The sequence below is a fragment of the Augochlora pura genome, chromosome 7 (assembly GCF_028453695.1).
Source record: "Augochlora pura isolate Apur16 chromosome 7, APUR_v2.2.1, whole genome shotgun sequence".
In the NCBI taxonomy this organism is placed as follows: domain Eukaryota; kingdom Metazoa; phylum Arthropoda; class Insecta; order Hymenoptera; family Halictidae; genus Augochlora; species Augochlora pura.
The window spans coordinates 1100375-1126783 of record NC_135778.1 but is presented as its reverse complement, the minus strand read 5'-3'; the positions used below and the strand labels follow the sequence as shown (position 1 = coordinate 1126783).

Below are 26409 nucleotides of genomic sequence, written 5' to 3'. Positions count from 1 at the left end.
AAAAGTGCACTTTATTGCATAGAATAGAAATACTATGAGCCAGGAAAATGATTTCATAAATACAGTTAAAATGACTTCATAAATACAGTTAAAATGGTTTCGAGTGCAAAGGGTTAAAAAAGAATCGATTCTTTCGTGCGTTTTTGCACTCTACGAGAACAATATTTACTATCCTTAACGTTAATTTGTCTTCAGAGTTTTGCTTCGTATTCCTATCCCCAAATGGTGGTGAAATTTAAGATCGAATCAACAATTTAGACAACTCTAAATTGTCTTTCTTCTTCTTAAAAAATTCGAAAAACTTCGAGTCGCTGCAACTATGAAGAAAATGGCACGACAAGGGGTTAAAATCTGTTTGCAGACTCGATCCGATTCCTCGATGATCGTTCCTTCATCATCGATCACTGTTTCTAGCGGAAGTCGTGTCGGACAGTTGATTAAACGCTTTTAACACGGAGTTCAGTTCGCCTGTGGATAACCTTTATTGAATTAATTATCGATCAGCTGTTGTACATTTGTAACCGTTGTACACGCATATATCGGTAGCTTAAATAGTTAGCCTATGCAGCAACGTGTGCCCATACGCACACTCGCGCGCACAGGAGATTATCATTAATCAACGCTGTACAGCATACGTGTATATATATATATATATTTGTTTTCCAACTCGCCTATACGAACGAACCTGTCGACGCTCAAAGAAAGGTGACTTGAAATTGAGATCGACTCGCCGTTAGTGCACTGTGTCTCGTAACAATGCCTCGACTTCTTGAATCGTTGATCCACCATGTTCTGCGTTGCTTAACTTATTCTTCGGAAAATGAAGTACTTATACTCTTATATCGTAAAACTTATGGTACTTTAATCGAGAATATAGCGGATCACGCGTTAGTCAAGATCGATCGAACATATATAAATAATAGGTATAGGAATACCTATGTACAAGTTCTGCTTTCTATCGACGGAACAGTGAGAATTCGCGTTCAGTGTGTTAACCCTTTGCACTCGAAGCCATTCGAACTGTAATTCCAAGATGACTTCCATTTTATATTACATTTTATATTACATTTTATATTACATTTTATATTATATTTTATATTACATATTGTATCCATTTTATATGTATTTTATATATATTTTATTCATACGAAATTGAATTTTATAACTTCTGCAACGACAGTTATACTTTCAATAATTTTCAAAATCTAATCTTCCATAATATAAAAATTATTTTGGTGCCTCAGAGTCGCCATTCGAGGGCAAAGGGTTAATTAACGGTGATCGCTCATACATTATCACTATTCGTGGACTAGAGACTTCGATGGATGCCGTTTACCTTGAATCAAATGTTTACTCGCTTCATTTTATCAATTTATTTTCAATTCCTTGTTTTGGGCGCGGGGAATGGAGAATGTGTGAATGTTTTTGGTATTTTCTCTGTCGTCGTTGTTATTCTTTTATACTGTTACTCGTGCGCGAAAAGATTGAACTGAAAGTAACCAACACGCGAGTAACATTGAAGTGTGTAATAATTATTTTCAATCTGTATCGAACCGAGACAGATCGGGTTGCAAAGCAATTTTGATTAAACAATACCAAGACCGATTAACATAACCGTACAGAACGAACCAAGCCAAATTGTGAAGATCAAATACGTCTCAATTGATTAAATTTCGTTCAAACCAAATCAAACGAACTAATGTTCTTCTAAACAGAAATAATATAATCCAACGAAAAAATTTCAATTTAGAGATTGATAGAAATTTCAATTGGTCCGAATCGATGCAAACCGGATGAGACCGGAAGAGGTCGATCCCGTTCGAATCAAATCGGACCAATCGGAATCAAACAATTCCAAGCCGATTAACGTAGAATGTAATTTGACTCGGAACTGTTCGAACCGATCGCGATCGAATCGATCGGCAATTTAAAACCGGAACAATTTGAATGAATTCGCGGCCAAGTTGATTCAAAACGGAATCAACTTGGCCGCAAACCGATCGACCTGTGTTATCTTCCTGGAAACTGAAATTCGAAGGAAATCGAGCCGATCTAGCGAACCTGGTTTAACCGTGTTCGCCGAATCGGCGGAGATTGGTCGATCGGTGGAGTCCGAGCCGGACAGAATCGAATCGAACCAAGATCCGAATCGAGCCGAGATCCGAATCGTGGATCGCGGCGACCTTGGACGTATTCCGAAAGATCGGCGATCGGATCGGCCCGATTCGGTAAGGTGTTCGGACTCGTTGTCATCGGGGATGCGGTTCACGTATCGCGATTGCTTCAGACGCTCTTCTCGGATATGGTGCTCCTGATGCTACGGTTGCTGTCCCGCCTCTGTAGGTTGCGGGTATGCCTTTGAGCGCGGACAGGCGGTTCCCTGTCGCTGCCCACGCGTCTCAGGCTGGTGTCCCTCTCGACGCGAACGTTCTTAGGCACCGCCGGGCCACGGATGTTTGTATAGACCACGTAGACGGCTAGAATGCCGACGACGAACATGGCGATACCGACGCCGCTCACCGTGCCGACCTGAAAATTTGTCTGACATCAGTCGCCGGATCGCCGAGGCTCTACGTCGTCGTTTTTCTACAGCGAATCTACCGATTCAGGCGATTCGATCGTCGATTCGATTTTTGAATCCTAGGACCCGATGGTCTTAGGATCAAAGTAAACTACATTTTAGAACCTGACGGCTTAGAACAAACCGATCCATTTAAAAAAATGAAGGTGACCTTCGAATGTCTGAAATGCCTCCACCTGCAAAAAAACTATTATCGCCACCGGATGTCCCCCTTCGTACTGTGCAATTTTGTTTCAGCAAATATTTCTGCGAAACATATAGTTTCGAAGATATTTGAGGTGGCAATAGTTTCGGCCCCACCCTGTATATGAGCCGTTCAGTGCACACATCGACTAACTCCATAAAACAGAAAGTCGAGAAACGCGATGAAATGATGTGCATTGATTTTTAAAATTCCTGTTATAACATAGATTCACATATATAATGTAGAATGAATAAATACAGATATAGCTTTCATTTAACGTATAATTTAATGTATAAAATTAATATTATTTAATGTATAAAATTAACAAGAAAGAATAGCCAAAGAAAAAAAAAAAATTTTGCCGTTTAATGGTGTTAATCTTTATTATTCAGGAAAGTTATTATAAATATAAAAAGTTATGACTATACCAAGTGCTGTGACACTTAAATTTCAGATTTTTCAAAAAGTGGAGTTAATCGATGTGTGCACTGAGCGGCTCATATAATGATTATTGCGATTACGAACTGACCATGGTCCACCATTCGCTGTTGTCCATCTCGGACACCAAAACCTGCGCAGCGTCCTCGTCGTCCTCGTGGATCATCTTGATCTCTTTGGTGGTGGTGGCGCAGCCGGTTCGCGTCCCCTTTTCTTTGGTGATCAGCTTTTTGAAAATTGTCGGCATCACGTTGTCGTCGCCGTCGCCGTCGTCGTCGTCGTCGTCGTCATCGTCGTCGTTGCCGTCGTCGGCGTCGTCGCCCCAATGCAACGACGCCTTGTCCTTCTGCACCACCACCTTGCCGAGCCGCATCAACTCGGTACCCTTCTTCTTGATCGATATGTCCAAGCTGTTCGCCGCCGCGCTCGATTCTTTCACGTAATCGGCCAGGACGTTGGACAGGACGTTGTTCCAGTCCACCGGGTTCACCGGGTTCTTGCACTTCTTCTTCTTGCTATTGGTTTCATACGGGCTTGGTCAATACCTTTCCGGTGCTAATTATTCGATGCTGTTTGAAAGAACTCGGTGGACTCGAATGTACTGCCAATGAAAAGTTTGGCCTTTCGTTTGGTTATTTCTTTAGAAATAACGAAAAGCAAACGATTTGTAGACGATTACAATTAAGATTGCGTTCTGATTTGTACTGTTTGAGACAATTTTCTTTACATTGAATGCCAAAAGACAAGAAAATCGAATTTGTACCATCCACCATCTTGAATAATTATAGCAAAGCTCTACGGCAGATATCTTCTGAATTTTTCGAGATTTATTACTTTATCTATTACAATTTATCACTTAAATTGTAATAAATAAAAAAATACTATATTGCATACACTTCCTGCTATCTTCGGCTCTGAATTATAACTACCGATCGCAAATAGATAGAAATCATCTAGAATAATAGCGAATTTTTACAGTAGACGGTCTCGATTTCAAATGATAATATTCATCCTAATCGCTGATCATCAATAATTGTCATAAAAGGTGAAACCAGCATGTTCACCGTCCTGAGTTTAACAAAATATAACGCTAGATGCCTCGGTAACAAACGATACTCTTCATCGCGACATCTGAATATTAACGAGCCGAAGAATTGCAATACAAAGTGCAATGTCCATAACAACAAACAACCATACACGGTGAAGAATGAATAAAATAGACTGCCGTCTGGAAAGAACAGTTTATCCTGTATGAATATAAATTGCGGCGTTGCTGGAACGAATAATGCGCGAGTAGCAGGAAAAGAAGATCGAGCAGGACAGCAATTAGGTTTGCATCATTGACAACCGTGTTCAGGCGCATCGTTCATCCGCCTCGGTCTATCCCGTTTCCCGCGACCGTCCGTTTATCTCGGTGAAATATCGATTTGATAAAGCCGACGACCGCGCGTATCCTTGGTCTTAATCGATATGTCACTTTTGCACCTCTATCATTATTACGGAACGCAGAATTCTAACGAGCCGCGGCCATTCTTTCAGCGACAATTCATGCCGCGTGTTACGCAAACCGTGAATTTCATTAATGTTGACCAAACGGTGAGAATACGCGCCGCGGTGTTTGCACATTCATTACCGCGCGATAATTACTGCGCCAACAAAACGATCCGCCTGTTCGATTTGCATACTGATCGTACCCGTATCGCGCGGAACGACCCGATCGCCGACCATTTTTCCAAAAATACGAGCTGATCGTTCGACAATTAAACCGAAGCAATTGCAGTGGAAATAAATCGATTAATTAAAAGCTCGTCGCAATTGCGAAACGAAGGACCGCGTACTTGCTTTAGGGTATAAATTCGATTCTGTCTAAAATAGCGAATGGTCCAATTAAATAATATTTATAAAAATTAAGATTCACGGATCTCGAAGGCGCTAAAAGATCTAAATGGACGCGATTGCGCAAATGCTACGAAAAATTGTTTAAGATTTAACGATTCTATGGGTTCTCATAGATCTCATGGGGGGTCGAGCTGGTTTCCACCCGCGTGCAACGGAGTCTGCAGGTTCGACTAAGCGGCGATATATCTGCGATATGATTGGCATGACAGCCGGAGAGAACTGGCGAAGTAACACGCCACACGCGCTGACAATCAATTAACATGGACGTTTCCTAATAAGCTCGTAACTCCTGTCAATTAGCCTGGACATTGTGAGAAAAATCCTCGGCTTCTTTTCCTTTTCTTCGCCGTCGTGCCGGGCCGTAACTTTCTACGGGAGCCGCCGGTTAACGAGTAATCAAATCATCATGCTCACCACAGCGTGTCTAATGCTTTCGTGTAGACCTTTATCGCGTCCTCGAGCCATCTGACTTCCCTCAGCTCCTCGGCATCGTACTTTCCAGTGTCCTTGCTGGACCACCACTTTGACTTCTCGACTCTCGCCTCCAGCCCGGCGAATTCGTTTCTGAAATCAGCGAAAAGATCGCACGTGTATATATGGTACAGTAGCGGTCAAAAATTTAAGACGACGAATTTCATTTCAATTATACACGTGTAATGTAAGTACCATCTTTCCAATCAGTTTCTTATTTTGGGATAACGAAGACGAATGCTTGACCTTCTAATTCTCGAAGGGTCGTGTGTTAAATGTAAACGTTATTGAGTCAATAATATTGACAATATTTCTGTAATATTTACTGTAATATTACAGGAGAGAAATGTGAAAAATTAATAGATTCAATGCCAAAACGATGTGCTGAGGTTATAAAAAATAATAGATTTTGGACGAAATACTAAATATTTCTATTAAAAACCATTTTTTTCTGTTTATTTTCTCCTATTATTTTGTAGTCTTAAACTTTTGTCAATTTGGAAATGTAACATAGATTTACTTTTTTGTTATATATTCTAACTAATAAGTTCAAAACCGAACATAAATGTTTTTGTAACTGTTTAAATAAATGAGTAGACGATTATAATTAAAGATGGAACATGATGGCTTATATTATTTATAAAATATTAATAATTCCTTTCTTTTTTCCTTCCCGTCTTAAATTTTTGTCCGCTACTGTATATTAACCGTGAACAAATTGACGCTATCGAACCCCCATTTTTAATCCTATGTTAATTCGTCGGGAATTTATTAGGACGGAACAAACGAGCTGTTGCGAAAATGTATCACGTGTTCTCTGGTAAATAATGCAGAATTTTAATAAAACGTGATTATATATGCACGCGTTATTAACATAGTTTGGTCTCATTTCGAGGAACTCTGAGAACTCTTAATATCTGCAACGTGCGTTGTTACGCATTGTTATGGCAATTCGCGTAAAAGAAGTTTGCATATTATAAAGGCTTGATACCTTGAATTCCTTAGCCCAGTTAACCCTTTGCACGCGAAGCCATTTTAACTATTAATCTAAAACAATTTTCCTAGCTTTTATAGCATTTCCATTTTATGCGACGAAGTGTATTTTATACATATGAAATTGTTTCTTGCGACTAATACCAACAACTCTGCTGTTAACAATTTTTCCAAATTTAAACTTTGTTGGTATAAAAATTATTTTGGTATGATAGAATAATTTTAATGGTGCCTCAGAGTCGCGATTCGAGTGCAAAGGGTTAAATACGATTATATCCGTCACGCGTAAAATTTTGTTACAATTTGATATTTAAATTGCAATTCCGGCGAGAACTAAATAATATTCGTAAATTTGAATACGATTAAAATGTTTCGAGGTCGAGACGAAATAAAACGAACAAATCGAAATTGTTTTAATAATTAGAATGATTAAAATTGGATTCGTAAGTTCCTTCGCCATCGCTTAATTATCGCGACGGACGGCAAAGCATTCGAACGATGCTCTGCGAACGCGCGAGTTGAGGATAATCTGTGTCCAGCGCGAGAGATCTATAGGTTCGTTGGCGGTGATTGGGAGGAGGGCGGGGGAGATCTGATTGGTTCAAGACCGCCGAGTGCCGATCAGTGATTCGTTGCGCGAGGGGATACGCAATTGCGATAGTTTATTAACAAAACGACGCAGTGCTTCGAACGTATAAACTTTCGAAGAGAAATCACAACTTATGAACCACACGTTTGAACCACACATTTTGAAAAAAATATCAGAACACATTAGTTAGGTTAACTCTGTATTAATTATCTTCCGGTCAGTCATCCAATGAAAATAATTTCCGAATTAAATGAGAAACTTCAATCTTTTTGTGTTTTGTAGAAAAATGATACCACTTCGCAAAAATTTCTTACAAGAAAATTCTCTATAATAATATCGAGGAATTATATGATTTTATAATATATACGAATCTCAAGATATGCTTCGCCATTTCCGAGAAAAGTTAAGCGAACGCGTAATTCAAGAATTTTATAGGTTTGACCCAGCAAACCTTAATTAACATTTATTAAATGACCGTTTCGTCAGCACTGTAGTAACAGCGTGACGGGTACATATTTATAATAGTTATGTGCCAATGAACTCGGCGAACGCCGTGCACCGTTCTCCAGCAAAACGATCGATATTTCTATTAAACGTGTTTCGTGAATAATAATGGCACACTTTAATGACTGGTTTGAATTAAAACGTGCCGATCGGACGCGCCTCCGGTCGCGCAATTCTACTCTCCCATCCATAAACAACTGGACAGCTTTATTGCGGGCATAAACATCAACCTTCGACGTTCCTTTTATTTAAAAAAATACTCCCTTTTTTTAACGAGAAATGATTTATAAGAATTGGGAACGTGAGAAACGTCGACGTTTCCTATTCAAAGTTCTATTACCTATAAAAGATATAAAACTTAAGTAACTAAAAAATTATCATGTCGCGTGTCAAAATAATTTTTATCAAATTTACTTCTATTCAAAAAAAATTGTTAAGACCTGTCAATCGTTGCACGAGTCACAAAATTCAATTTCATAATATATAAATTTATAGCAACGGGTTAAACTTTAAACTAAGCATCAGATAAAAATTCAATTCAACGGATAAAAATATCGAAAACGAACATTGAGAGAATCGACAAAAAAAAAAATTCTAGGAATCATGTCAAGGGTATCGATTAATAAATCATTTCCAGAAAGTGTCAGCCTTGAGGATCGGTAAATGAATCGTTTATTCTTCACGGTTGTTTAAGGCAGCCATGTTCGATTCTCCAATGTCAGCTTTCAATAATGTCAGCTTTTAATGTCAATTTCTTAAAATTTCGAACGGTTGGTTATAACATCGCCACCATATTAGCACTATATAATTACAGCTAATTTACCGAATCCCAAGTAAAATTCAATCGCCTAAAATGAAATCACTCTCAGCCATAATAACGAACGAAGAAACGGCTGAATCATGCGCCGTAAAGTCGTTCGTTGTCCTGTGACTGTGCTCGACATTTATTGACACTTGTTCGTCAAAGTCACTGTCCAAACAGACACCGAGGCGGCAAATGATAGTTTCAGTACGTTCAAAGTACAACTAAAATACTGCAAAGGGCATAGCCGATTAAGATGGTCAAAACTGCCCTTAGAGGCTTTTCAATGAGTCATACACCGTTCGATAGCTGACCAATAAAAACTCATCTGTGCAAAATTTTAACCCTATAACTTGTCCGTGAGGGTAGTTACAGGGTAAATTAGATTTCGCGGTTTTCCGGCTTTTTTCCACCTTTAGCGGCTTCCTAAAATTTTGAAAAAAATATGGCTTATTTTGGACATCAAGCCGGATGTTATAGAATTTTTTCAGATTTTTCAGTTGCAAGCTGTGACTATCAAAAATGAAAAACCCCCAAAAAAATCGGAAAGTTGAAGATTTCTCCAAGAATTAATATATGCAAAACGATTTCATTAATTCCCTGACAAGGTACTATCACGGCTCGTGTACTCAATTTTTCTCAGATTTTTTGCTCTCCTGCAACGTTGTCAAAAAAAATTGGATCTTGCGTTAATACCGGCAATTATCGACGCACAGCATTTAGGATGATTATAACGTGTCGCTGGCATTCATTATTGGACTATATCGATCCGAATACGTGGAACTGATTGGGGCGGTTATCAATGTTGACAACAATATTTATAAACGTAAACGTTGAAGGTAACTGAAAGGTGTCGCGCGTGTGGATATCGAAGCCGACGGTGAATTACGGTGGACGTGATAGCGCGGCCGCGGTTGCGATATTCTGAGATTATAAAACCGGCCTGGGTTACTTAAAGCAATTACGTTGCGGTGGTTGGGACGACGGACTCTGATTTACGGACAAATTAGACTCGACCCTGGTCACGGTTTCGAGTCCTAATTCGATGGTAAATCGGTTGAGCGTATTGCCCCGATTCCACGCCGCAATTACTTCAGGGACCGGCCAATTTTACAACCGCAAGTTGCCGCGGTCGCGACAACGTGTCTAATCGCGGGCACAACAATTTGACGTCATAAAATTGCCGAGAGCGCGAAGTAATCGTGTTGCGGTTTGCGGGGCAATGAAATTCATTTGCGACCGGATTAGAGCTTGTAATCGTGGTCCGGATCGTTTATGAAATCGCTCTAGCACGCTGCGATTGGTTCTTATTTTCTATCAGCCTTTCTTTCGTATGCAAGATTTCTTAGTGTTCGGCTTCGAAAGCCGATTAGAATTATTGGGTTGTTCGGAAAGTAATTTCGTTTTTCCCAAGAAAAGCCTTAATTTTTTCACAGCCAACTTCACGCTTAAACTGCATAATCATTATACATGGACATGTATAATTGGACAACTGATGTAGCAAGTCTTGTTTGCTAAAAATCTTGTTCGATTCTTTACAATAGATTTTGTTTGGTAATCTATTGTGTTTCATTTCCATCAAGAAAAAAATGAAACGACTTTCCGAACGACCTAATATTTTATTTGGCATCGTGGAAGAAGCAGAGTCGTCCGAAGACATCGGAGAACGGTACACCGTTCACGCGTTGATCCAAATGCATAATATCTTGGTTGCATATCAAACGGCATATGTGTGTGTGTGACAGGTACATTTCTCACTCAGTCGTTTCGAATTAACTTATTAGCTCGTTATTTCTGCCAGACCGCATTTCAATCGCCCCCTGAACAAGACTCGTTATTCGATATGGATATAATTAATATCTGCACGACGAATTCAATTAACGATAATAGACTTTATAGAACGAAAACGAATAGCATTAATATTCGATAATTATTGTATCGGCTGCTTCAAAATTACGGTTCGATAAACTCTCTTTCCTATCCATTTGAAAGACAGCTTCATTCTACAGCGTCCGTAAATCGATCTGAAACTATTAGATTTTGTTATATTTTCCGTGCCAAGTATTTTCTCGACGATTACGTTATTAACCCTTTGGCTACGACAGACTTTGGCACGGTCGTAGTTTTTCGTTGGACATGCATTTCTGAGGAAGTATTTTAAAATATTCAAAATATTGAATTCTATTACATTAAACCAATATTACTTGAAATAAACTATAATTATAAGCTTTTTTTTACAATATATAACATAAATATTACACAATATATAATTAGTCAAATTTAATAATAAACGGGGCGAAATTTGATCTTGACGCCTATTGGCGCCTACAGTACCGGGAAGCTAACATGTTTCGGACGCCAATAGGCGTCAACAGTAGTCAAAGGATTAAAAAGAAAATATCAGCACTTCGAGTTGCATTTCTACAATACTGAATATACACCGTGCAGCCAATGTAACAAAGAGCATTGCGATTGTCCGGGAACATTATTCGCTCGAAATAGTCTATAGTTAACAAGTAGAATTCATATGCATATCATTTTCCAGGAATCACACGCACCGCGCGGTGACGGGAACAAAAAGCATTATTTACGGTTTTCGAAAATTTTTATTTCGTTTTCTGGCGCGAGGTCGGAGAGCCTTTCTATCGACTTCCATAACCTAAGAATCGTTCCGCGTCGACGGGATACGTAGCTCCCGGTAGTGTTTACGACAGCAACAATTTTTACAATTAATAATATCCAGATTTCGTAGATATCGCGTGAAATCTTTGTCAGGTTATGTTGACTCGTTGCTGACTCATTGTCGTACAAGGGGTTGAATAACATTGCCATGGGCAATATTTCAGACCGAGGGACGTGCGAACATTCCGAGAGAACAATCGGTCATAAACTATAGCAAATTAACACCTGATTTCAGAAACTGGCGATTTGTGGAAATCGATCGGCGAAACAGCCTTGTTCGCGATTTACAATCGCGGCGCGATGGTTATCGCAAATTCTGTAACAAATTGTTGCGTCCGCGTAACATACTTTCGATTCCTGTGCAATTAATCGGAACAGGCGCGCGCGCGCGCGTGCGCAAAGGAACAGGAAATCGGCGCGTGAATCATATTGTTTCCGTTCAACGAATCGGATCGTTCGTCGATCAGACGTTTTTTTGTTTTTGTTATTCCCTGGCGCGTCGTCGATATAATAAGCGTATTCTCGATTACACCGTGGAAACGCGCCGAGGCTGTTACGTGTCGAGATTTATGGACGCAATTATTTATAAATAGCATCCCGACACCGATGTCCCGATGCAACAACGCTGCCAGGCATGCGTTTTCTGTTTTGCATGCGCGCGGCGGTGAGTCACGGCGTTAATTGATCAGGCATCGTCCATTGTTGCGACGAGGACCGCCGCGCGTTAACGGTTAAATCGTTACGTAACGATCGATCCGTCGACGGAGACGACTCGAGCGCGGGCTACCGATCGCGTAACGAGCCCGGAGATCGAATGATACCACCGAATCAATCTGATCGGTAATCGGTGTCTGCCGACACAGTTTGCCAGCATACAGGGAAATTCAACGCGCCATGATCGCCGATCTTTGTTAATTCACTTAACAGCATACCGATACACAAGCATTTTCAATTATTCACCGTTCAGTGTTTTCTCAACATTGACACTGGAATGTTTAATGCCTGGCAATTTCAAATTTGTTAATTCAAAAGTGATTTGTGAGCACGCATTACCGATTTGTTCAAACTAATCAATTCTTAAAATAACTTTCGACCAGATCTTCAAATCCTATTCGATTCTATGACTCTGCGATTATTTAAAATAATCCTACGCAATGGTAACGAAGAAATTTCGTAAATAAAGAAACAACAAAGATATAATTTTTTTGAATTATTAATTAATTAATTTATATAACATATTATTTTTTTTCATTGAATTATAATTATATTTATAATAAGATATTATAAATATTATATTCTCTTATTATATTAATAATAAGAGAATGAAAATAAGAGGATGGAGAAATGATAAATAATTGAACCGATATCGAATTGATCGCGAACTCGAACACAACCCTTGCGGTTTCGTGTTGTCTACCGATCCCCTAAATTCCCATGTCCCACAACCATAATCGGGATCGTAATTGACTTATCGCGGGGATGAGATAGAGAGAGGACGGGTTGCGAACGTCTCCGAGGGATTATTTGACGAGAAGAAAATAGGGAATCCGGGATTGACGAAACGACGAAGCGTCAGGATATTCGAGAAATCGACGGGCCGGCTTGAATTGAACGGCCATGGCTCGGATAAAACGCCGGGCGTCGCGACGCCGATCGAACGAGGGAGGAACGTCGATTTTACCGCGACGGTGTGGCCTTTTACCCCCCCGGCATGTCATTGTCCGTGAAACGTTCGTCTCACCCCGTTCATCTCAACCCTTTCAGCACTGACTAAAATCGACAAGTATGGTAGAATAAATTCTACTTATCCTTAGATTTATACTTATTTAATTATACTTATCTTTTATGATTTTATATTATGATTTTATATTATGATTTTATATTTGCGTCATAAGAACGTCATTCAAATTATGTCACCCCCGACCGCTGAAAGAGTGAACGCTACCCGTTTTCATCATAAAGGCATACAATCCATAATTTGTTAATAATAATGCAGCGACAGAATTCAAAATTTAGCAACTTAAAAATCATTACTAGAAATAATAAATTATTAGAATAACAGTTCCCCTGAATCGTGATCTTTAGATATTTATAGATGGAACAGATGTTTAAAATAATGACAAATAATAATGACAAATAATTTTCGAATGAAAATTGATAACGTTAAAATTAATTTTAAGATTAATAGTTATGTACAGTTTTGGATAATGTCGAGGCTGTTACCTGGCGTCTTCGACAAGAACGATCGTATTCGACGTGTCCACGTGATTCAGGTGATCGTCCAGGTGTCCCTCGCTGAGCACGAGAACTGTCGCGTTCACGGGTTTACTAAAGAATCCGTCTTCTGGTTTGCCGACGTGCAAAATCCGCGATGTTAAATCTGAAATCACAATCGAGTAATTAATTATACTATATTAATATTATCGAGTAATATTATTCGGGTTCTGTTCCGTGTTGAGCCAATTATTGAACCGATTGGATTCGCGAAATGTTTAACAAAGTGACCCGCTCTAACAATCAATTCTGATATTGCAGATCAAAAATTAGTAGACTCTGATCTACGGAAACTGAAATTAAGTAAAAGTTTATTTAAAAATTTATCGACGCATAGTTCCAGCTATTTAGAAATAGAAACTTTAAACAAATATTTAAAAACTTTAAATTCTACGATCTAACGAAGGTTATTATACGCTAATAATGTACATTAGCGAAAATCCATTTTTCGGAGGTATAAATGCCAGATATTTATTTGTTATTCAACCCTTAAACACTCGAGTGGCGCCTTCTATTTAAAAAATTGTCAAAAGCGTAGAAATTATTAAATGTATAAAATACGAAATACATATAAATTGGAAATTCAGCTGGTTAAAATAGCTATTTTAGATCCAGGCTTAAAATGGCCCAGAATGGAAAGGGTTAAGCGAAGGAAGGTGTCAGACGAAATCTTTGTAAGCCGGTGATTAATTTTCTTACGAACACGGTTCGAGAGGGGGCGCGAGCGAGAAAGTGTTGGAGAATTTTTTTCGGCGTCGTGACGACGACGCCATTAATTATCGCGCGATTAGGGAGACAGGGGCAGTGTACCGTCATCGTCGCCGTCGTGGACCAAAACACAGAGACCCTTCTCGATGGCCGCCATTGTCAACTTTTTCGCGATGTTCTGCGTGTCGTCCTCGCCGTCTTCGTCGGCGTCCACCACCAGCGAGAACGACTTCCACTTGAGCGACTCCGCGACCTTCAGTGCTCCCTGGAACAGAAAATCCGGACGTGCCAGACGGCGCAGCTAATTCCGTGCGAGCCTCGCGCGGAGCGCTAAGGATGATCAGATAAAAAGGATTCGCGCGGGCAGCGAAAGATCCGTAATTGATGGCGCGCCGTCGACGGCTAGAATTTGAGGATGCTCGGAGACATTGACGACGGAATATTAACTCCTAGGAACGACGGAATAGTACTCCTATTAGCGTAATTTAAGGAGACAGAAATTTGCTGTTCGCAACGAGCCATTATGAAAATATGAAACTTCATCGTTTCGAGCACGGCGAACACGTTCGTAGCAAAAACGTTAACAATACCTCTTGCGAATCGATTCTTACAAGATAAGAAAAATTTCCGATCAGGCAGCGAAATAAAAATCGTCTGCATGTATTATAATTTTTATTAAATATATATTATAATTTTTATTAAATATATATTATAATTTTTATTAAATATATATTATATTTTAATAAATATATATTATATTTTAATAAATATATATTATATATTATTAAATATATATTATATTTTAATATATATATATAAATTTTAATTAAAAGATATTTTTAAATCATTCGAATTATTATCGATGCCTTGTATTTGCTCGTTTTTCTTGCGAATGCTTAAAATGCGCGGTCTATTAAGAATGTTTTAATCGGTAACTCGAAGAATGTTTAATCATAAATAGTAGATCAGCGGTTCTTGCGAATGGAATTCAATGAAATTCAAGATAGAATCTATTCCATCATTCATTGTTTTCGTAATAACGCCGGCAATCGTATATGTTTCTGTTTCTAACGATACCGCGCGGACCAGAAATATGTATGAAATTTCCAATTACTTCTGTAGCAGGATAGAAGTCACATTGTTCGATAATTGTTCTACAATTGTTCTATACTTTTTGCTTGACCGATTACCTGAACAATATAAGAATCGGATTCCTTGGCGAGATGATGAAGGTATGGAGAATTCGATCGCCGCCTGACGATATGCGGCACCTTCAACACCGAAGTTATCTTGTGCACGGCTTCCGCATTTGTCGCAGTGTCTGGCCCAATAATTCCTGTAGAACGAACTCGCCTTAATACAAAATGTAATACAAAATAAAATCAAATCTGACGCCCGGTTATTTTATAGGAACGCGAACAGAGTTAATCTGGAAATCGAGGACGCCCCCGTTCGTCGAATAAAGTACCATTAACCCTTTGCACTCGAAGCTATTCTACCTCGAAACCCAGTATAGTTTCTCTGATCTATAGCATTTATATTTTATACGACTTATCGCTTTTCATTCATATGAAATTGAGTCATGTGACCTGCACAGTAGCTGCGCTTTTGATAGTTTCTTAAACACTGATAACGATGATAATTTACAAATTATTTTGAGATAAAACAATTTTTAATAGTGCCTTAGAGTCATCACTCGAGCGCAAAGGGTTAACAATTTAATTACTGAAAATCTATCAACAGACTTTTAAATCGTTCAATTCCATCTGAAAGAGGCTCGATATTTTTCTTCTCACGTCAGAACTCAAAGGGCATAGCCGATTAAGATGGTCAAAACTGCCCTTAGAGGTTTTTCAGTGAGTCGTATACCGTTCGATAGCTGACCAATAAAGACTCATCTGTGCAAAATTTTAACCCTGTAACTTGTCCGTGAGGGCAGTTACAGGGTAAATTCGATTTCGCAGTTTTCCGGCATTTTTCCTCCCTTAGCGGATTGAGATTAGTGGATTAAGTAATTTTAAACGTTATTGCATCGAAGCGAACAATTTTGCAACCTCGTAAATGCGAATTAAGCGAGAAAAAAAATTGTGACAAGCGGCGTATATATCGAAATATTAAGACGTACGATTTCGATACTACTGATCTCTTGGATTCAAAATTCCGTTGGAGGTTAGGTTTTTTTTTCGTAGAAGCTAATTACCTAAATAATGAGGAGCTTGCAAGCAGTTCGTGTCCGCCCCAACGAGAGCTTTCATCCCCGCTTTCAAAGCGCCTGCTATGCTGCCGCACGTGTCCAGGACGTTCAGTTCTTTAACAAAGTAGAAATAAAGTTCGCCGTGAATCCACAGCCGGCACGAAAAACGCTCGTAGTTTTCAATAGACTGCGGACTATTTTGCAGAATAAAATCCTCATGCATCGGCTGCATCGAATGAAATAAAAGAGTTGAAGGTAACATAATAATATTTTGACCGACATTGTTACAAATGCATAAAGTCCGCTATTTATATTATAGTCCACCATCAATTATATCAGTCAAAATACATTTAATTCTGAAAAGAGTATCATCGTGCAGGCTGTGGACATTCGTTGCCTAAAAGTAACATTAAAAAAAGCCAAGGTCTTCTATTAACCCATTGCACTATAATAACGAGTCAGACTCGTGGTGAAGATTTTATGCATGCTCTACTAAATATTAATAAAATATTATTCATTATAAATATATAATTATAAATATTATTCATATTTATGAATAATATTCATTTCTTCTAAGTCGAAATCAAATTGAGTTCTTCTATTATCAAAGTTTAGAAACGGCACTAAATAAAGACAATTCAAAAGACAAAAATTATCTGGTCCTATTAAGGACAGTATTACAGACAAATAAGAATGAATCGATGCGGCATAAAATGAGTCGTAGTGCAAGGGGTTAAGTCTTCATAAATAAATCCCAAATGGTAATTCTCTGCTTCACACCGGAAGCATTAAGCCTTGAACGCTACCAACGTATACGGTTTTATAACAATAAAAAGATTAGTTCAACTTCGTCCGATTCCTGTTACAATATAATGTTAAATAAAAAATGTTGCGGTAAAAAAAAACGGTTCCAGCGTCGACAAAAGTAAGCTAGAAATTCGTTTCCTCGGCGAAGGCCGCCGTCGAATATTTCCCGCGTATCTCGAACTCGTGTCCTTAAAAACTGCAAAACCGCATAATGCCGGCATCAGTCTTCGAACCGACAGCCTTCGCGCACAAATCCGTTCGCCGATCGGCTCTCGACGTAATCGATAGCTCCAAAGAACGGGCAAACAATCACGATTCCGCGGAAGACAAGAAACGCGGAGTAACGAATACAGCGAGCTCAACGCGGCGTGTGGTACACCGTTTCCCCTTGGCATCGATTTCTTCCGCGGTACGTTTCTGTTTCCTGGCGCGGGTTAAAGCGGAGTCGAGAGTAATCGAAAAAGGTCCCGTTACCGATATCGTATCCGGCAGACTTGTTGTTGTGAGCCTCGGCGAGGAATTTCGCGGCTTCGTAAAGCAGGACGCCTCTGGGCGACAGCTTCCTGCAGGAGGGATCGTCGTGGACGCTGGTCAACAACGAGATCTCCGCGCGGCTTCCGCATTCCGTCCGTCCCCCGCAGGTACACGCACAGATCATGCCGACGATCACCAGCAAGACTTTGCTAAGGGCCATCGTGCCACCGGCTATCCTCCGTTCGATAATCCACCGATCCGCGCAGCTCTTCGGCTCTAAAACTTCCCTTTGCACTCGTTTCTTCGCTTCGCCTTAATCTCCGACAATCGCAGGACTCTGCCAACCAGCTAGGAGCAGTTAGCGTCGCGCGCCGCCAGAAACAAGCACGCCAACGACCGTCGAGCCTGCACGCTTTTCCAACGGTATTCTCTCGAACTCTTCTTCTTCTTCTTCTTCCGTTTGGTTTTCTTCGATGTTCACTGAACTTTCACTGACGTTTCTAAGGGACTCCGTAGAGAACGCGAGCATGGGGGGCCCTGCTACCGTCGCGCTCTCGTATGGGGTGGGCCAGGCCGCGAAGCAATTCTCGGGGGGCGACACGCGAAGGGAGCCGTTCCGGTCTATTCTTCGGAGCTTCTATGCGAGCACTGCGGACCTTGGTATTGAAAACCGGAAGCTTTATAAGGAAGCCAATGCGACATGTATTATGCGAATTTCTACGGTTTTAGGCCTCATCGACCGGGGCCTCCGGAGCTCACCGTCGCGACCTTGTTGCGTATTTTTCCTCGTAATCTCTCTGTCGCGCGGGCGCTTCTTTGTTTTTCACTTGGCCCGAATGCCCGCGTTCGCCGATAATTCATCGTATCGCTAAAAGAACGGTAATGATTCTCAAATGATTTCATACCTTTATCGCATCATTTTGAAAGCTTCCTTCTTCGAGAGCTAGAAACTCGGGAAACATTTTCGTTATGTCAGAGTAAACTGTAAAATATGTAGAATGCGTATTTATTTTAGTACTTAATTTCAGTTGTTAATTATTGATAATTAGATTTTTAGATAATTATGATAATTAGATTTTTAGATATAATTATGATAATTAGATTTTTAGATAATTATGAAAATTGTAGATTTGCACTGAAATTTCCAGGTTCGCTGCTTATTTTATGATCCTTGATATACACATACAAGTCTATGTCGTAATCTTTCAATTGCGCACGAATACTAAAACTGGACCAATAAAATACATTTCTTTCTAACTGCATCCGACACGATCGTGAAATACGAAGGACTTTCTTATACGAAGATTTATTTTCGCGATATCCTAGCACCAAAACATACTTCGTTCAAATGCTCTGCTAGGTAATGATCTACTTAACCCCTTCCCGTACTTTGACGAGTCTGACTCGTCATTATGACTTCTAACAATAACCTGTTAAGTAAAGATATTATTTCGTCTTTTTAAGTCGAAATAAAATTCTGTCGTTTTGCCGCTAATATTTGAACGCTCAAGTAATTGCAAGCACACTATAAATATTAATTTTATTTCTCCTCCGAGAAATTATTCCAATCGAAAATTATTTAATCATTGCAAGTGCGAAGATAAAAGTACTGCAAGGGGTTCAATTGTAGCATGATTAGATAACAGAACGTTTCGATACCAGGATATTGTGAACATAAGTATTCGGATAAGGGAGTCCCTATTGTATTTATTATACACGTATTGTCTGCGTTTAAACATTTTTCAGTTTCTCGAATTTTTATCGTGGCCCTAATTTTCTATACATTTTTCAGTTTCTCGAACTTTTATCGTGGCCCTAATTTTCTATGCATTTTTCAGTTTCTTGAATTTTTATCGTGGCCCTAATTTTCTATACATTTTTCAGTTTCTTGAATTTTTATCGTGGCCCTAATTTTCTATACATTTTTCAGTTTCTCGAATTTTTATCGTGGCCCTAATTTTCTATAAATATTTCAGTTTCTCAAATTTTTATTGTGGCCCTAATTGTGATGTACGAAGCGTCCATGGTTTCGAATCGTGTTACACTGAAAATGGCTATAAATCTTCAGAGACAATTACGATACAGCCGCGATGGCTTCACCGATGTTCCAATTCCAACAAGAAATGCGACTATTCCGTCTGAAAAGGTTTTAGCTCCGATGATATTGGTAGCATTGTCGACCGGCGAACAAATCGTTCAACCCACTGCAATTACATCGCCTACTCTATTCGACCGATAAAATAGGTGTCTCCGTTCGCTTTCACCAATCAGAAGCCGGGGCGCAAGCTGTACACCTTCGTATACGCGGCGGTGGGGAGAAAAAAATATGTTGCGTGCTCCTTCTCTCTCTCACTCTCTCTTTACTTTTCATTTCATTTACTTTATTCCATTAGTATTCTTCTCCCAACCTATTTTCTAAATGAATAACAGAATCAGCAGAAGTATCAAATTTCGATATAACATAATTAATCATACGAAATTTATAAATTGTATACTCTCTTAACAATATTTACACAGATTGTGAATTTGATAAGCTAATCAGAAAAATAGGTCGGTGTTATATAAAATAGCAAACAAATTGCATTAAAATTGTTTTTAAACCTACAAACTTTTTATCGTATGTGCATAAATCTCGCAGTCTATTCATAACGAAGACTTCGAATAGGTTAACTATGAATAATAATTATTTTCGTAAAATTAAAATAAACTTTAACGAGAACAACTGCGCATAAAACTTTTACTATATTTATCACTATATTTATCGAGAACAAATACATCTACGAAGAAAATAATAAAATGTAAAGTATTTAACATAAAATTCTCGCGATCGCTGCACAGAATTTGGAGTTCGCGAACGAATTTTGAGCCCGGTGACACAGCCGAGAGCCAAAGTCGACTCGTCTGCAAGGATAATATGTCATCGATGGGTCCTCGAGGCTGAATTTTCGTAACACCGGAACCCCCTCTTAATCGAATGTAAGCTCGTTAGCATATTATTGACTACGAGACTGTAAATCCTTGTTGCACAACCCGCACCCTTGCATAATCATCCGTTATGACTGATTAAAATGCATCGAAGGCGCGAAGCGCGCGGCGCGGCAACAAAAAAAAAACAAAAAAAACTTCATTCCCCGATTATGACGACGACGCCGCGCGATTCGATTTCTGCTGTTCGCCGAGACGGCGAGTCATTCGGATCAGACTTGCAAACGCGCGCGGAACGGTAAATCTCGCGATGACTGTGCTCGGATCCGTATAAGCGGTTTCGATAAATATATCAATGGTTCGGGAAAAAAAAAAAAAGGAAAACCAGGGTTCGTCAATGAGTATGTAGCGTCGACCATCTCGCAACCGATTGTAACGGTTTCATCAGACCGGCGTAAACAGCAATATTCATATTAACGAGATGCTGCTTTTTGCCCATGCCTTTTTCCGCTTCCGTGTTTTGAAACCGCGCGTTTCCTTGGTGTAACGCGATCGGACCATTGTCTTTCTATGCAAGAAGTTCCAAGGAAATTGCGGGGAAGATTAACAACTTTTTATATTTTTATATATAGATTAATGACACGGGTAATTTGTTCGTGATTGAAGATGAATTTTTGTAGCAGAATGATCAGTGAATCTTGTTTAGAGAGAAGACCTAAGCGATATAGTTAAATAAGATTTGGATGTTACCATAAAATATACAGAAATATAGATAAAATTGTAAAAAGTAGATTAATTTATATTTAATAATATAAATTATCTCGAATAATTTATCTCTTCTGTTAATACGTTGTTTCGAATTTGTAGCATTGCTGCAGGTGCTGATTTAACAGTTGGCACGACAAACGCATTAACTTCTCCGCAGTTCTGATTTACAACTGAAAATCCAATATGGCTGCCGTTGAAGAACATATCTTCGTGAACGAAGCATCTCGTTGCGAGATATACTTAAATAATTCTTTACGTAATTGACATTACTACATTTTATTTCAAACGATAAATTTAAATTTAAAATTAACTATACATAATTGAAACAATTAACTATAAAAATTTAAATATTGGAAGCCTATCGGTAGTCTCTCGAACAAGTGCACACTGTCTGAAAAAAATCTTAATCATTTTTATTTGAGTGACGAACTCGATAAGTTTATCGTTTCACTGAATTATTTGTCTGTGATTTTCAGAGCTTGTTTAAAATCGTCGGTAGACAAATTATTGAGATAAGAACGAATGTTAGTGGATTTTCCAGTCTTAAGATATGTTAACTGATTATGCCATGTTGTGAGCTTGGATTTAAGGGTCGTAACATTCCACGGCGACGATGATTCCTAGTGTTTCACCTTGGTTTCTGTTCACAGCCGCATTCTATAATGCATGCTTACGAACTGTACTTCTTAACTGAAATCCCTCGGGCACAAGAGATTTATTTATTTACGTAAGCTTCGGACGCAGTGTCGCGTTGTTTTACGTCTCCTTAAACGCGGCAACCCGTACACCTTCTTCTACATCGACCAAAGACAATTAGCTCGATGTGCATCGAAGTAACATTAACAGAAGCGCTAAACATGCGACGATAAGGTGCTCTGTACTCTGATAAAGAGCAATGTTCTACCGATAGAAATATTGCACCGATATTTTTTATTAAATAACATTTTTTATTAAATAATATTTTTTATTAAATTCGACATGAATTTTATACTTAAAGCGATATTTCAACTGCGTGTTACGAAATAGTAAATTGTCGTGTAACATTTCTCCATAGTCTAACTAAACATTGTCGTCAATGAAACAATAGTAATAGAAGACACAATTCAGGATTATTTTTTTCATTTTGTTAAGAAATTATATCGTCGCATCAGCTAAAATTATTAAAATACCACATTTAAATACAGTACAAAAAATTCAAAAGTGTCTTCACACGTTGCAACAATATTTTTTTTTTTGTACTTCTAACAGAATTTTATAGATACACATGATAATGCAAGAAAATTCGATTAACCTTTCCTTGAACAATTACCACTATGACATTCCAATTATTTTAAAATCGGAATCACTCTGTGTTAAACTATATTAAATAAATCTTAACAAAAAAAATACAGCAAAATTGTTTCTCTGGAACTCTTATGTTTTTGCGCCTATTCTGTAAAGTAATTAATTGCTAAAATTAGATTTTCAGAATGTTGCCCTAATTATTTTTAAATCCCGCTCCTTGTTCGTTTGCTTTTCGATGCTGCTTCGGTGAATAGTGTATCAGTCGGCCGTCGCTCGCGAGAAGAGGACGCTAAATATCAATCGTAATATCCAGTCGGTACGACAGTCAGACCCAGCCACATAAGGTGTTCGTGTTAGGTCTATTCTTATACCTCGTCTGTGATACTGCTTTGGCGAATAGCGACTTAGTAGTCTGTTATCCGTGAGAAGAGGCCGCTGGGATCAGTCGCGTAATATCGGGTCGGTAAGACAGTCGTATTTTCCGACTTTTACGAGTGAAGCATTGTCAGGTTATATCAGGTTATGTCATGTTTATTCTCGTAGCTCGTCTCTAATATCTCGAATTGATTTAAAATCGTATGTCCGTGAGAATTGACAAACATCGAAAGGCGTAAATTAAAGCTGAGGATCATACTTTATAATATAGTCACTAGTTCAAAAAAAAAATCCTAAATCATATGAAAAATCATATTAAAGCTAAAGAGTCAGAATCTACGACAGTCCAAAGCACTTGCGTTCGAAAAGAAATTTGAAATTCTATCAAAACATTAATAAACCGCGATTACTTTATTATTCAAAAAATGAATATTTGAGATAAAACATGAAAATCAGTTCGTCGAACAACGTTACAATTCTTGCGAACTAATTACGAGATGACGACGACGGGGAACAAGTTCGAGCGACAGGTTTCGCGCAGCGAACGTTTCACAAATCACTACGAACGTATATCGTTTCACCGAATAATTCCATCAGCGACGTCGGATTCGGTCCAGCCCCTCGAGATGAATGGATAAAAAGGTAAGATCGCGCGAGGGGACGGCAAGAAACGGCGGGTCGCGTCGCGGTGGGGAGACGTGATGTATTTGCGTCGCGGCCGGGGCATTACTTAGGTTGGCCCGTGACCAACAATAACAGCGAAACTTTTAAAAGCGAGACGCGGAGTTCTTCCTCGAACCTCAAACATCGCCGCGGTGTTCACGAGGCGCGGACGAACCTTGTCTGTTTATCCGTACGTCTGTCGGGCGTTCTGTAAATCCATCGCCGATCCCGGGACCGCGTATCCCTCGCGCCTGTACGCGCCGTTGAAATTTACGAGAAACTTTTCCCTCCGCAGCATCGGTGCAATAACCGAGATCTTCGTTTCCTTTTTTTTTTCAAGACCGTGACTAACTACCGAGTCACGCTCGCGCATTCCTCATCCTTAAAACCGTAAACTAATGGCCGATGATTAAAGCTCGCGAGTATCAACTTATTCTGCGGCCGAAATTTATTGGCAACGCTCCGCGCACACTCTAGGTTATTTAGCGGACTCCGTGAAAACCGTCTGTGAATTTTTCAAAGATAATTGCTGGAGACTTCTTTTGACGGTGATGCCTGAACGAAATTGTTGAGCGCACCCAAAACGCCCGTTTCATAGTTTCCAACCTATTACATTAGAGAGAAAGTAAAGGAGCAAACAGTAAAATAGGGAACAGAGGAAGCAAACAGTGAAAGAAGGAACAGAGGAAGCAAACAGTGAAACAAGGAGCAGAGGAAGCAAACAATGAAAGAAGGAGCAAGCCCTAACCTCCAACGTAAAGACTAAACACTAACTCGCAACTGAAAGGGCAAACAACAAATGTACCACAAACGCGGTCGCGTGCTTGAACTCGGGATGGACCAAGCGACAGTTGCAGAGCCCAGCGAGAGACTCCCCAAGGCCGTCGGAGGTCAGCCGAAGATCAGGAAGTTTGTTCCGGGAGCAGCGAGTTGCGTAGAGAGCGAACGGTGCGCGCCGGATTAGTTCGAGCAACAGCGACCGAAGGATTCGTGGGAAGTTGGCCAAACTCGAGAGCGCACCCTTCTCTTCGCGCGCCGGTCCGCGCTGTCGTCCCGCCGGGGATTAATCAATGGTTAATTGCCAATAAAACTCGGCCGAACGCGATTCTCCCGGCCGCCAGATTTTTCCTGTTGCCGGGGGAAAAAAAAAGAAAACGGCCGCGGCTAAACTTATTCGGCGAGAGCGGCGAACCTTTCGGTTTCGATCACGTAGCCTTGATTGCTTCGCGGCGGGGCATAGTTTTCGGTTTCGTAATCCGATGCAACCCGTCCGCGCGCTCAATTATGGTTCCGCGTAATCGAATACTTTGCGTATCCTTCGTGGAAAAAGGTTTTCCCGCGCGTTGCTATCCGACGCAACAGGGCCCGGGGTTCCGATTCGTAAATTACTTTTTTCGGCTGTGTATCTCTTTGTTCGGCGTATCCGTGTGAACCGGGCAACTTCGCCCGGAAAGTTTAAATTAAATACCAGGGAGTAGGCGTCGATGGACCGACGGTCAAACAATTTTCCATCGCGCTTTTGGAATTCATAATATGCGCCCCCCCCCCCCCCCCGGGGGGGAGGAAAAAAAAACGGCGCACGAAATTAGAGAGCGGCGGCATTCCGGCGATCGGAATCCTAGAATTTTACACGGTCGGTTTATTCTAACGAAAATTAAGATTCCGAACTTTTCAGTGCGTTATTTAGTTCCGATTTCGCGACGAAATTATTTTTCGGGGAGGGCGTGACTGTCATTCTCCGACGGCGATTGAATTTTTATTCATTTTTTTTTTTAATAATATTAAACACTGTTAGCACGATGTTTTATTTCAAAAAACCGGTCCGTTTCTTTAGGTAGATCACTATAGTTTAATTCAATAGAATAACAAACTCTCGTAACGTGGCAATAAATTTTGCGATATCGAGAATTATAATTTTTTGGTTCTACATTCGAAGAAAATATTTGTAATTGCATATGTAAACCGCTCAAGCTGCAAAATTAGTTTCGATTTACATAAACGAACACGAGACACATTACTATTTTGCATTTTCCCTTGCAGCAGCATTAACGATTCGCTTATGTTAATGAAACCAATGCTAATGTAATGTCAGAGCAAGGAATGCACTGTTAATTAAGCACGTGTTCTTATATACACACGGTAAACGGTAAATAAACATTTTTCTTCAATTCTTTAGCAATTCAGATTTATTTTAATATTAAAATTATTTAATGATATTCATCCCAATTTTTCTAAACTATCTTTCCTCGGCGTTCTTCGACAGGTGGATTCTTTCAAAAATCGACCAGGCAAATTGCTCGCGGCTCGTTGTTTGCTCTGCGAGAAAAAAAAACGTTTCGCAAAACGAACATGATTGACGGTAAGCCTAGCGTAGAATTCGTCGGCAAACTTCTGCGAGATTTCAATCGTTTTCGTTTCCTTCCGAGCATCTGAAGGGAAAATAATAACTTGTTTCCGCGAAGCGGAAAAACTCGGTCCGTTTGGGAATAGAGATAAATCATGGGGGTGGGGTCCGTGTTCTTGCGACGTCCCGGTAAATCAAGCCGTCGATTTTTTTTTCCTCGGAACACAGGCTAGGAAAACACTGGCTAGAAGCAATAGCCGCGGTCGACGATTTTGACAGTGAACGGCAGGTCCGCGTCAAGCGTCAAGTCCGCTGACTGGCTGGACCATATATTTTTTCCCTGGAAACGGGTATAATTAGCCTATATCAATCTCGTCGAACGACAGGGCCAATTGTCCTAAATTTGTCAAAATAACCCGCTTCTCGTCGTCGCTGTTAGATTTTACTAGC

The 26409-nt window shown here is 39.7% G+C and overlaps 2 protein-coding genes across 2 annotated transcripts in view; one reads left to right on the top strand and one right to left on the bottom strand.

Moving 5' to 3' along the window:
• Nucleotides 1-458: 458 nt before the first annotated feature.
• On the bottom strand, nt 459-18245 carry LOC144473228 (uncharacterized). The gene is made up of 8 exons (XM_078186917.1): nt 17601-18245; nt 16326-16433; nt 15316-15461; nt 14228-14390; nt 13367-13523; nt 5517-5666; nt 3295-3718; nt 459-2529 (listed from the first exon to the last, which is right to left on the bottom strand). The coding sequence occupies exons 1-8, from the start codon at nt 17818-17820 to the stop codon at nt 2284-2286; spliced, it is 1614 nt and encodes a 537-aa protein (XP_078043043.1). The 5' UTR covers nt 17821-18245; the 3' UTR covers nt 459-2283.
• Nucleotides 18246-23030: 4785 nt separating this feature from the next.
• Ethr (ecdysis triggering hormone receptor) overlaps nt 23031-26409 on the top strand; it is a 77731-nt gene continuing 74352 nt past the window's right edge. The window contains exon 1 of the mRNA XM_078185704.1: nt 23031-23594. The gene's annotated coding sequence lies outside the window, so the exon portion shown is untranslated. The remainder of the gene's footprint in view (nt 23595-26409) is intronic.